The 14,154-nt window shown below is 39.8% G+C and overlaps 1 protein-coding gene across 1 annotated transcript in view; it reads left to right on the forward strand.

Moving 5' to 3' along the window:
* Nucleotides 1–14,154, forward strand: part of LOC120544126 (protocadherin Fat 3) — a 72,593-nt gene that overhangs the window by 7,829 nt on the left and 50,610 nt on the right. Inside the window, exons 5-8 of the mRNA XM_039777706.1 lie at nucleotides 4,993–5,111; nucleotides 6,483–6,681; nucleotides 11,847–11,908; nucleotides 13,057–13,371. Coding sequence (XP_039633640.1) covers nucleotides 4,993–5,111; nucleotides 6,483–6,681; nucleotides 11,847–11,908; nucleotides 13,057–13,371 — 695 coding nt within the window. The remainder of the gene's footprint in view (nucleotides 1–4,992; nucleotides 5,112–6,482; nucleotides 6,682–11,846; nucleotides 11,909–13,056; nucleotides 13,372–14,154) is intronic.

A 14,154-nucleotide genomic window follows, 5' to 3' on the forward strand; every position in this document is an offset into this window, starting at 1 on the left:
TGCTGTACTATATAATAGTAGTACAGCAAGTTAGATAAGAAGCTTTATCAATCTCCAATAGAGAAACGCATTTGCCACCAAATCAACTCATAGACAACTAGAAGGGAACTCAGAGAGGGCAGATCTCTGCCATGGCCAATATAATTTGTGCATCCACACCGTGATTCAGGATCCACTCCAAAGTTTAATGGGGACTTCCTAGGCCCATGCTACACCCTTTCACCAAGTTTCATAAAAATCTGGCCAGTAGTTTTTTCCATAATCCTGCTGACAGACAAACAAACAAACCAACAAACTGACCCAAATCAAAAACAGCAAACAACAAACAATATAGACATTACATTCGGTGTACACAACAAACAAATAACATCATAAAGAGAGATTTGAGACATGATTAACTGCTAAACAAGGGGCTACATCTAAAGACCACATCTAAAAGTGTTCATAAAAAAATCTGACCACTGCTAGAACAAAAGACCTTCTGAGTCATTCAGTAGAAATCTGAGACATCCTTCATCTCTTTACTGAATGAGCTTCTGAATCTGTTTAAAACGCTGTGTAAAATACAGAACCGTTTTTAACTAATAGTAAAGTCAATTGTCGCTAGTTTTTGGCAGTGTAGTAACCAGTGACTGGCTAAAGAAATAAGTAGTAGTTTAGCCAGTTTATTTTAGCTCTTATTCTTAGGGAACATATGACAGCTTTCCTCTTCTGGCGTCTTTTGTCACCTCTTGTCGCACTGGTCCCTACTGTACATGACTTACACTGGAGGCTATTGACCTTTAACTAGGCTAATTAGAATTGACTGTAGTTGAGAGAGAAGGCAAGAGAAACAGATGGACAAATGGAGAGAGTGTCTCCTGCCCTCACTCTATCTCTCTCTATACATAATTGCATATGCATAGTGTACACACTGTACTCATGACAAAACAGTGTTACAGTACACAGATAGTCTTCTGTAATAGCACTTGGTTTACTTTAGTTTTAAATCCTCAGTAAGGCGCATCACAGCTAGAGAAAGTTTATTGAGTGCAGGTTTTCCAGGGGAAATCAGAGTGCTTGTTAGAGCAGAAAGTGCAGGGAGAAGGCAGAGGAAGTGAAGCGAATAGAGGAAGGAAGAGGATGCAGGGGAGTATGGAGTACATAAAAAGTGTCAGAAGAAAATACTGCTTTCTTCCTCCCAGGCCTTTAAATAAAAGGTTCTTTCTGGAAATTTGTTTTTTAAATTGCGGCGTCTGTTATTTTATCATAAGCAAGTGACCCTTTTTGGTGTCAGATGAGAAGAGACAGTAAGCGCATGCCAAGTTTTCCCTCATCAAGTGTTTCATTTTATCTTGTAGCCTCTAGAAGTCAGTGTTGTCAGGCGCGTCATGCCCACATTGCATTTAGCTGCCATGTTGAGTGGCTCAGCTCTGACTGCTTGTCAATCTATGGCTTTTAGTGCCACATCTACGTATGCGAAGATAGAGTGAGGCAGACAGTGAGAGTGAGCAAAAGGGACAGAGAGAATTAGATATTGTGTGAGAAATCCATTTTGTCCAAGCCTGTCTTAATTTGTTCATTCTCACTTCCTGTAGTTTGTAAATTGTCTCTATGATGTATCTTGTGTAGCCCCTGACACCCCTGTTGTCTGTCATACTTTTTTACTCTTAATGAATTTCCCACCTTTGAGTTTTAGATGATGAATATGTCTCACTCTTATATGGGTTGAATGTACAGGGGTTATCAGAAAAGAAACAGGATATTCTCTGGCATAAATCCTTAGCACTCCTGTACTTTGATACTTGATACCTTTGGTATTCTTGTCATTGGCTGGGGGGAAAGCAAGCTCTTCAATTTCTTATTGGGCAACTGTCAGAAGCCACTGCTCCTCTATTAGTGGGTATGCAAGTGCCAGGATTTGTCACAGTCAGGATAAAGCATTAATAAGTTACAAGCAAACACACTTTTAAAAAGTAATCTATCCTGCATTTGAAAAAATGTCAGGCTGTACTTTTGATGTCTTATTTTGAATAGCTCTGTGTGTGGCAGTACACACAGAGCTATTCAGTTGTGCCTCAAGATTCAGAGAATTACACAGAATTTTCTCATCAGTCTTGGGATTGATTATTTGCTACAGGGTCATTAATTAGATAGTGGGACCCCAGAACCGGCTTCTCAAGAATGGAAAAGTTGAATAGACATGACAGGTGGATGTAAACCTAAGTGTACTGGGAACTTCTAGATTAGAAAATATGCCATGACCCTTCAATTTTATTTTCACTCTTTGAAGTGTGTTATTTATGGTGAGAATGGACGCTGTCAAGTCAGATTTATATTGAATTCAATGAATAGTGCCTGTCGGTCTTCAAGTTCAAAGAGCTTTTGAAACAGCCAGCTCTGTTTTCCTCGCCTCTCTCTGTTGAGTTATCTGACAGAGATGAGATGCAGTTTGAAAAGGACATGGTCAAGGACGACAGCGCAAAGATGGGTTTCAGCAAACACTTTTACTATGCATTGTGCATGCTCTGGGGGCAGCTACTTAGTCATAATCTGACATACTGTATGCACAAACTTTCTGGTGATAAGGTAACACGGTCGCCATGCTGCTGAGGATGCTGCAACAAGACAGACTCAACAACACAAAAAAGGCCACACAGTCACACCTCTAGTGTCTGATTTGTATGCTTTTATGACTAGGTTTGTGGCTGAGTGGGAAGGCCAAGTTAAAAAACAACAGACATGTATGAGAATGAAGTAAGAATGAGTAAGAATAACATTGTTATATTTTAATAACATATTCAGAAAGGATCACTGACATAGTGCTTTGCTTAAGTTCTCTGAACAACATACTTTTATGATTGTTTAGATGATACCCTGTTTTTTAACAGGCTGACCGAGGTTAGTAACAGAATCAAGCAAGAATACCACTGAGCACATCCCAGGGGTGTGGAGTCTGGGCTGAACCGTCTGGGCTCTCTCTCTGCGTCCCTAGACCTTCATTTACATTGGTCAAATTAAAGGAAGGTCTTCTCTTTGCACTACATGGCTCGGGAAATATGTTGTCTATTTATCTATCTATCTTGATGCTCTCACTTTTTAGGTGGAGCAGAGTAAAGATACCCAGACACTTATGTTTACTTTCCTCACTACTTTGTCCATCTGTAACGCAAAAAATGTGTTGCCATTGCAACAGTGTGGTTACATTGCAAATTAAGGCAGTGTATGTTTAATAATATGAATTTAAGCCATCCAAATGACACCAAAAACTACTCCTACTACTGCTAATCCTAATCCTAATTGTAATGGTGATACTAACACATTGTAAGTATTTGCATGCAAGATGCATAAACTCACATCATCAACGCCATCATCCAGTCTTTAATTATAAGAAGTGAAAATGCAGTGTAGTAAACAAGTAAGCATAAATGAGCCAAATTAAATACACACTCTCTCACATGTCCTGTCTCAGCTCTGCCTAGCATCTTGTTGGGGATAATTGCTTGTGAACTGAAGCTCAGACACATGCAAAGACTCTGCAAACATCGATGCACAGCTTAGCTCTTACTGAGTTTCTTAAGTTAGTGGAAGTAACAGACTCATGCTGACTTTTAAAAGTTTGTGTGCACTGAGCAGAAATGCATCAACTGCTTGCTTTGCCCTTATGAAGAGTTCAGTGTATTTAATCTTAGCTGACTTGTGTTATATCCTCTCGATATAAATGATGCAATTAGATATATGTGTTGTTTATGATTCAAACTTTAGCTTTCCTTGTTTAAAGGTCCCATGACATGGTGCTCTTTGGATGCTTTTATATAGACCTTAGTGGTCCCCTAATACTGTATCTGAAGTCTCTTTCCCGAAATTCAGCCTTGGTGCAGAATTACAGCCTCTAGAGCCAGTCCCACAATGAGCTTTCCTTAGTATGTGCCATTTCTGTGTCTGTAGCTATTGAGGAGGAGAAAGGGAGGCAAGGTGGATGTTGGGGGTGTGGCCTTGACCAACTGCCACTTTGCTTGTTTGAAAGCCACGATGTCTCTCTTTCTAATGGGCAGGCCAAATTCTCTGGGCGGGCAAAGCAGAGAAAGGGGAGGTAATCTTGCTCCTTATGACCTCATAAGGAGCAAGATTCCAGATCAGCCCATCTGAGCTTTCATTTTCTCAAAGGCAGAGCAGGATACCCAGGGCTCGGTTTACACCTATCGCCATTTCTAGCCACTGGGGGACCATAGGCGGGCTGGGGGAATGCATATTAATGTTAAAAAACCTCATAAAATGAAATTGTCATGCCATGGGACCTTTTAAATAAACTGTGTGTGACACTTTTGCACCATTGTGCTTCAGTGCTCTCGGCAGTGTATAAAAATGGCATGAGTGAACCCTAAAACCTAGAGTGTGAGTATGTGTTTACATGGACAGTCCTGCATGACTGATTTTACAAAAAAAGAGGCACCCATGTGTCATCCATTTTGAGTGTTCTCTTTGTCCCTCAAGAGGTCACCAAAGCTGTCAGCTACTCGTCTTCCTTAGGGCCACTAAACACACGCCAGTCAATGTGCGTGAGTGTCTGAGTGTCTGTGTGTGTGTTTATTGGTGTAGGGCAGTTCAGGGTACGTTTAGCACTACGCAAATTGCAGCTGGGAGCAGTTTGGTCAGCTGTGATTAGCTGTAGAGAAGCTGAAACATTCAAGGTGACTACAGCGGCGCCGCTAATGCCTGTGAATGTCACTGAAGCCAGGACACAACATTTTCTCTAAAATGTGTGTCTTTGCCTACGGAAAGTTTTTACTCAAAGACTTTCCCCATGAGAGGGATGTATTCTGTGGATGACACCCACACTGTCCCTTCAAAACACACACACACACACACACACACACACACACACACACACACACACACACACACACACACACACACACACACACACACACACACACACACACACACACACCTAATTGATATGTATTCTCAAGCCCAAGTAACAACTGCATTAATCTTCCTCTGCTTCAACAGGGGTGATTTACACTGCTGGTATCCTGGATTGTGAGACCAAAGACTCTTACTGGCTTACAGTCTATGCCACAGACAAAGGTGTTACACCCCTGTCAGCCTCTATTGAAGTCTTCATTCAGGTACCCACATTCTGCTGCATATATTCACATTGTACCATGCATGCATAATAGGCTTTATACAGAGGTTTTTTTCACTGAGAGATAAGCATAAACAAGACCAAACTACTACTTCACTTTGGTGCTGTTTTTCATTAAAAACTCATCAGGGGGACCTTATATTTATTTTTTGTAACTGCAAATTGCAAGCTGGGAATTTGGTCAAATAAAAACAGTTAATCTACATTGAATTACTATTGACCATCACACCAGCTTCTCAGTCATCACACTCATGACGCATGCATTTTAAAGTCTACAGTGGGGAATTGTATGATATTTAAAAATATAGTTTGGGTGGAGTATTCCATGCTTAATGCCACATTCATTCAGCCATATGTTTGACCCAAATGGTTCAGTTTTATATCCTCTCTGCTTTATATTTATTATATTAGGTTATACATTAAGCACTAATACAACATATAACTTCTGACATCTTTCTACCCCGAAATTATTACATTGTATTAAAGGGTGCTTTCTTTGTCTGTATCTGTATTGACAATGTCTTACAGCCCATAAACATGTAACTGCAGGCTAGTTTTGACGCTTTTACTGCATATTTACTTTACTGGAGGATTGCCTCCAAAGTAACAGTATGAAGCTAAACAACAATCCATGTGCTTCTCCCTAAAATGCTAATAGTGCTCAGTGCAGGGGATAAGTATAGCAAGTCTCCATCTGTGACCAAGAGATACACACCGGAGGGAATTCTCTGCTTCAGCTTCTATTTTATTTGGCACTAAGTAATCCACTGTCTAAACACTCAAATACACACATCACTGCTCCAACACTGCTCACTCTTTCGGGAAGAGTTCAGCAGTGTATAAAAAAACACAAACTGCCTTTTCAGGCATCGGGATATTCAGGTGTTGTATGACCGGGTGTTTTACTCCCGGCCTATTCATCACAGACAAAGATAGGCAGATTAATCAGGCGAAGGTGCTCCTCATTCACCAGCTGAACCATCTTGGCTCTCTGTGCCTCGCAGCATACACTCAATCAACGCTCTGTTTGCCATAAATATTCTAGATCTATGCTGTAAGAAGTGAAATTAATTTGCAGTGCATTTAAAGTGTGACATCCATGACATTTTTTCTGGTAAATACATTTCCATTTTGTGATTGATAACAGATCAACCCAGACCAAGTCCATGCTGCATTTCATGAGCTGTTGATTAACAAAGATACCAAACTCAGTATTACCATACATGCTGATTTCAAAGGTTATGTTTTATCAACACATCTATGGTCAATTGAGATCCAACTCATATAAAAAAGACAGTTTGTCTCTCTCTCTCTCTCTTCCTCTTCTTTTTCCTCTGCGCTCTTTCTCTCTCAGGTAGAAGATGTCAATGACAATGCTCCCCTCACCTCGGATCCTATCTACCATCCAGTCGTCATGGAGAACTCTCCAAAGGATGTGTCAGTCATCCGTATTCAGGCGCAGGACCCTGACCTCACTGCAACTCCCAGTCGTCTGAGTTACCGCATCACTGCTGGCAACCCGCAGAATTTCTTCTCCATCAACACCAAAACAGGTGAGACTCTTTTGAACGAATAACATATCTTGTTAATATAATTGACAGTATAATGTGGTAGACGGCATCATTAGTAATATATCCTTATAAACAACAAATAATTACAACACTCTTTTGTGTTTATATGTTTACATGCCTCTGAAATGACTGACATTTGATTTCATCATGCACCTCCTACTCCACACTCATCTTATAAAAGGTTTTGGTTCCCACACAACAAATTAAAAGGACTTTTGTGCCCACACAGGCAAACATCTAGGACACTGATGAGCTGCCCGCCCAGACATTCTTCACTACACTCTTAACTGAATATTGCTTCCAGTCTTCTTAAGGGGTGAAAGCTCTTTGCAATGTACTTGAGGAAATAAGTGTAGAGTTTTATTAAGCTAGTGTGTGGGTTAATATATTCTAGTCACAAAGAAGTTTACATTAGTCAAAGCAATTTTTTTTCCCATTACTTTTGTTGTCTGAAAGAGGGCCAAACAGCATATTTCTATGCATTGTGTGAGATATAATAACATTAATTAAAAACACGCTTAGTTATAAAAAGTGGAAGGGAAAACCAAAGCTGAAGTTTGCTAAGTTTTCAGGAGTAATATATTGGATTTAAAATGAATTCGATTTGTATTTAAAGAAATACTGCCAACCATCATATGGGTTCATCATAAGCCCTCTGCCATAGGATCATACAGGGTATTAAAAAGTCTGAGCTTGTGAAATAATGCTCAGACAGCCTGCGGTTGTATATTACCTCTTTTGAGCCTGCATGAGAAATTAAAGTCTGTGAGTGTTTAAAACACTTTTGTGCAGGTCAGGAAGCTACATTTTGCACCCTGTTCCTGTCCTGACCAATTTAACTTTAATGTGCACATGTAGAAATACCCGTCTGTTTTTTGAAAGTTGTCTAATTGGTTGGTAAAATCTGCCTTCTGATTTACGTAATAATGAGTAGTTCTAGAGTTGGATTGGGCTGTAAAGATGGGATCAGAAACTGTGAGTGTATTTTTAAGTACTCCACCAATTAGTTACAAGCGTTACCCTGCTTAAAACATTGTCTGACTCAAGATGGACAGTTTAAAACATTTCACATACAGAAGTACTCTCCAAGACCTATAAGCAGACTTTGAAGTGCACTAATTGGTGGAGTTACCCTTTACATTTTGGGAAAAGTTTTTTAAACATTCTCAAAATGTTTTTGGAACCTCACATCTTTTCTACGCATCTGTGAATTTGATGTGTTTGCAAAATCATTTTTTAGACATTTACACTCTTGAATTGCTCATGCATTTCAACAAGCTCACAAAAAATGAGTTACAACTGCAGCCTGCGAGCTGATTATCATCCCACAACATAACGCCTGAACATCATTTCAAAACTGAATGAACTGAATCTTTTAGATCCTGTGTAAAAGACAGAAACCCTTTCAGGGCCTGTGCTGATCTCATACCTTTTACAGTCTTTGTGTACTATAAAGATATTTAAGAAATCTTAAATTTTTCAGTAATTCTGATTTATTAACATTATATCTGTATGGATAACAAACATTATTAAAGCAAATAAATTCATACATGTTTCAGTTTGGGCTGCCAAATTTGAGGTCTAGGGAGGTCCCTATGCAGTCTCAGTACAAGATTTACTTGAAGCTTCCATTAAATAATTATTGGAGAGGTGATATGTTTTATTCAAATCTCAAGTAAAAAACTAAGTCTTTGCGGTCTCTGCCCTAGATTAAGTTAGGATTGTTTCAGTAAATAACAAAAGGCAGCTGTTACAGACACCTTTATTCTGATTCAAAGAAATATCAATGTAATAATCAAAAACGCATAGCCTCTATGTAACTTGCAGCATGTCAGTCATCAAGCTTATCGTAAGAGGAATTCCCTAATGGTGTGCTGTTGCAAGTTTGCTCTGTAAATCAAAGTGGGTATTTCCATTTCTCTTCCTCTATTCCTCTATGAATATCCTTTTGTACATTACAGCATCATGGATGTATAATATTGATAATATGTAGGGATGCGGACTGTACTCATCCAGGGTGAAAAGGCTAGTTATCGATCCCAATAGAGACACACTGGTCCTCACACACTCATCGATATGTAAACTGTAGCCAACACTTACTCTTTAGAATCCTTGAGAGTAATATATGATCCAGGTCATATATCTCTTAGCTGTAATGAGGAGTTACTGTCCCTGTGGTGATGCATCCACCAGATGTGATTGAGTTGATTTTGTTTTTCAGCCGATTACAAGTACTATTCACACATCCAACTGCTGTGTATGATATATGTATATTGTGTGTGTGTGTGTGTGTGTGTGTGTGTGTGTGTGAGAGAGAGAGAGAGAGAGAGTGAGATGGTGTGTGGTGCAAATCAATCAACTGATTAATTGGTTACAGCAGTGTGTTAGAGAGGGCAGCTCTATTACAATGAGTCGATGACGATGATGCCACCTCATGCATTATGAAACTTGCATGAGGGTGTGCATCCACATGTGGTCCTGTCTTTGTGTGAGCCACAACATACACCTAACAGTTGTATAAAGATAATTTGTGTGTATGAGATATGTGTGTGTATGTGTGGTTGTATCTGCGCTATGTTTGTGTGTCACAGGGGAGAGTTTTTAGCCATCTGAGCCCTGCTGTCTGCCTCTGTCAAAGACCCACAGTATTTTGTTATCTGTTACTCATTAATTTCATGCAAGGGAACTCATATTGATGACTATCTTGTTTACATTGTGATAAATGAAAGTTTACTGCCATACTGAGCAGTTGGTTTTTAATGTTTCATGCAGTCTTTTCTCTCAGAGGTCACACTTCTGGTTGACTTCCACCATCTTATTGAAGCCCAATAATTAACCTATGACAATTATGGATAGATTTTTGCTTGGGTGGATATACTATATTCTGCAGTTTTAGAGAGGCACAATAATTCATTTGAAAACATAATTGCCATAATTTTCACAATAATGTGCATGACCCAGTAATGAGACATGCATTAGTTAGAGATGCATTCAACATGAATCACTGCTCACTGTTTATCCAGTCAAAAACATTCCATGTACCAGAGTGATTTCATTGGATAGATGAATAAACAAAACCCAGCTGATTGATTTGTTTTCATGAAGTGCTGCAAAAAAACTTCAAGTTTCAAATTGTTTTTCAAAACTAGGTTTGGGGTGGTTCAAAGTAATACATTTTTCAAGTTTACTCTGAAAGTGTCAATTTGATGGGGTTGAGGTACTGCAACAATTCCCAAAATGTATTGAAGCCAAACTATGAATGAGCTGTGTGCTGTTACAGCTTCCAGTGCTGTCTGTGTGCGTGAAGCCTACCTCCTTTGGGGGTGAAAACAGAACAAATAAGCATTGACACAGGGTGTTAGAAAGAGTGCTTCTTTTAAAAGCATGCATGTTTGTGAGTGCTGTCATGGATTCATGGTGGCTGTGTGACCTTTTGTGCAATCCTCTATTGGATTGTATTGGTTTTGTTGTACCAGGATATTAACAAATGCATGTTTGAGTCAATATTTATGATCAACAATAAAGAAAAGTATGAGTTTTTAAATCTCGTATTTTTATTGTTGCTCCAGTTAGAAAATGTATGACAGTTATTCCCCGTACATGGCTAAGAAGTAGGCTATAAATTGATGTTACTGACAGTATTGTTTTGTGAACAATTCTTTATTTGCTTCGGACAGTATTTTATAGGAATAAGGGAGGAGACTTAAGATTTGAAACCGACTGGACATTACATAAATATTGTGTGTGGGTGGGGATTTCTAAATTATTTAATATACATTTTATATATTATATCTGCAGATGTGCCGCACGCTGTAGCTCATTGAATTTTATCATAGTTGTTACTCGCGCTGTGTTCTGCTGAACAAGCCCCCCCCTCCAGTTTCTCTCCTACAGCTTGTGACCGCTGCTCTAGATTTACTCCTAATTTGCTTAATTGAAGTTAGCCTGCATAGCAAGCTCAAGGTGACACTGTGCATGTGTGCAAGACCGAGAGTGTGTGAGTGTGTGCACTGTGCACACCATGGTTTTAGTCTATGCATTGACTGCACGGATATTTTATGCATATAAAATAATCCTACTTTACTGCAATGCTTCATTACACTGAAACAAACATATTATCACCATTCAAGCACATTCAATGTAATCATTCCACATAAAAATCCACACTGAATATATATGTATGTATGTGGATATTTCTGCATGTACCGATGTGTGTGTCTGGATGTCTTTATTTGCAAGTGCTACTCTTCCTTCCTTCATCCTTGTGCAAACACTAAATGAAAATAAGAATGCTGCAAAAGACAGATGTATCTTTTTTTTTTGTAAAAAAACAAACAAACCAGAATGATAGTATTTTAGCTTTTATCAATGCTTTTTTCTGTGTATTTTTATTTGTGGGTTAGGATAAAATAGATCCAGGTTGTAACAAATTTGGAAGCTCTCATGAGATGTAGAATAGCATACATGGGCAAACAATTCATTTATTTTGGAAACCAGGAGTCAGTTTACAATATTGTAAAACTGTCATATAATATGGCTGAATCTTCTTGTGGATTAATGCCTGAATTTTTAATCTCTGTTTCCCTGCTAGCCCAAATAATGTCTGGGGAACTTTCGATTTGTGTAACAGTGATTGTGTGTGTGTGAGAGTGTGTGTTTGTGTGTGTGTGTGTGTGTGTGTGTGTGGAGAACAAAAAATGTCAGAGGAAAAAATGGAGCTGTCATTGTCTGTGATCTGCAATGCAGCCAGCTAGCGTTTGTCAAACCATCTAACCATCATCGGAATAATCTAGTTCGATCAAAGCAATTATCAATAACCTCACTCCTTTCCCTCTGTCCTGGTGGCATGTTGGCCAACTGAATGGCCCTCAGCTATACAGTGCCAAATGAACATGCGCCAAATGCCGTTATCCCTGCCTGGGCTGCAGGCTATAGTTTTCCCGTGTGTATTTGAGTGTACACATGCATCATTTTTAAGTGGAAGATGTTCTAATTGGAAATTATTTTGGCTTTAAAAATTTTAATGTGATTGTAAACCTGTGAAGACAAATGATGAACCTTTTATGAAGAGGCACCAACTCTAATCTCGTATCTTTATCATCCATCTGTGTTTGTGTAATCTAAAGTTGCTCTTTTACGACTTTTAGGGCTGATCACGACAACTGCGAGGAAACTGGACAGAGAACAACAGGCAGAGCACTTCTTAGAGGTACAGACTAACCTGAACAGTGTGGATTGGTTTATAGTATTATTATGTATCTGGCCCTGCCACCTGCCACAGCCCACTATTAACAGAGACTGGGTGGAGGACAACCCTGGCAGTCCCTCAAGGCTCCATAACATGTGATGAATGGCTGTAGTTTTGGGCCCCGGGTTTAGGAATTTCTAAATATAATCATTCATCATTGGTTATCTTCTCTACTCAGGATGGGGATAGGGAGGAGAGGAGTTGCTCTGCCCAGCATTTGATAAGCGCAGAAACTGGGCATACAGATAGCTCCGTGATTACCATTTCTGTTGCTCCTACTGCTCTGCATGCAGATGAACCTGATAATCAGAGATTCTCAACCTCAGAGACACCAACAAACTTCTACTTCCCCAGACTTTTCTTGAAACTTATTAAATGCTGTTGAATCTACAAGCACTTTGCCCTTCTGCAAAATGGAATTAAATAACCCACAGTTGACCCACAGTATTGCCGCTTGGTGTTTTGTTTCTGTATTGCCGATTAACTTGTCTAGACTCAATAAGTCTTTGTGCCACTTTGTTCAGCTCTAGAATGTAATAACAACCCCGCTTATGACAACACACTACAAAATGAAAACGGCAGAAGTTGTAGAAGGACGCTGGCATCTAACAGCATCATATACTTGAAAAATCACAAAGGAGTTTAAAATTGGGGGCAGAGAAGTCTTTGTTGTTACATTGTCCTGTCCTGTCCTGTCCTGTACTGTCCTGAGATTTCAATAGGAATGCCAGTCCATGCATGCCACCCACTGCTCCGCCTGCCAGTCTTTGCTGCCTGTTTGTAATTAATAGTCTAGTGAGCAGTCAAGCTGGCAGCAGTGGTGTTCACCCTAATCTGATCCAATTGATCAGTTATCAGACCTGTGCCTCTGCCTCCAGGGGATCAATAATACAAAGAGATTTCCCATGAGCTCAGCCCCACGTGGTCCTGCACTCCACAGTGACAGCCACACAGTGGGAGCAAAGATTTAGAATGTTAATTAATGTATGCAAATCCCACGCATACTGTATGACAAAACATGTTCAAGAGATAATGATGCATCTCTATGACGACCTGATATGTGTTTTTCTTTTTGTATGCATGCTCGTACACTTGTATGTTTTCGTCAGGTAACAGTTGTAGACGGCCCAGTGACCACCCGCCAGTCTACTGTGTTGGTCATAGTTCACATCGAGGATGAGAACGACAACCCACCCACCTTCCCGGAGGTCACCTACCGCATCAGCTTGACCGAACGAGACCGCAACAAACGTGGCGAACAGGTGTACCGTGTCTTCGCTTATGACCGTGACCTTGGCGCCAATGGCAACATTTCCTACAGCATTGTTGATGGTAATGAGGATGAAAAGTTCAGTATTGACCCCAGGACTGCCATGGTGTCATCAAAGAAGATGGTGACAGCGGGAAGCTATGATATCCTCACTGTGAGTTTCATATACCAAGTTTTGTTTTTATAATTGCAGCACTCATTAGCAACATGGCAGACATGACAATAAATCTAGAGTTTGAATTACAGAGTACAGATTGTCTTACCAGGGATAAGACTGTTGCCTCTTCCAGGCACAGTGCTCCACACATGCACTTCCCGAGTGCTGCTTTGTCAATTCCTGTCTTGTTACAACTAAATTCATAGCCAGTTGGGGTTCCATTAGTTTTTAGGGCTCTGCTTTCATGCATTGCAAAGTTGGCAGAGGCAAACACAGTCACATTGTTAATTTTTCATTAGGCACAATACCAGGTATTTGAGCTTGTTGGTTTTTGGTATTTCAATGGGCAATGAGCTCAAAAGTGCCAAGGTTGGTGGAGTGGCACAGCTGAAGTTGTGTTTATGTACATCAGTTGGCACAGAGCATTTATGATACTCTGGCATGAAATGGCACCCCTTAAACACAAGCACAAATTGCCATTGTTGTGGCTTTATTTGTGTAACAAATGATCATGCTATGTATTCATCCTGCTCTACCCCTTTTTATATATGTGCTGCAGACAGCGTATTCTTCTCATGTGCCTGGTTCACTGATTAGTCGGTCACGCCCATGTGCCCTTTGAGCCTGTGCTCAGTTTTTAAGTGAAAAAGAGCTCATGTGTGACATGAGAGTGACAACACACCCATTTTCTCTCTTTCAATCTTGTTTCTCTATTCTCAGGGTAACATTGCTCTCTAAGCAAATATTAGTTTAAATAATGTATTTGGCTCACAGGCTCAG

Source organism: Perca fluviatilis, chromosome 16, assembly GCF_010015445.1.
Source record: "Perca fluviatilis chromosome 16, GENO_Pfluv_1.0, whole genome shotgun sequence".
Lineage (NCBI taxonomy): Eukaryota > Metazoa > Chordata > Actinopteri > Perciformes > Percidae > Perca > Perca fluviatilis.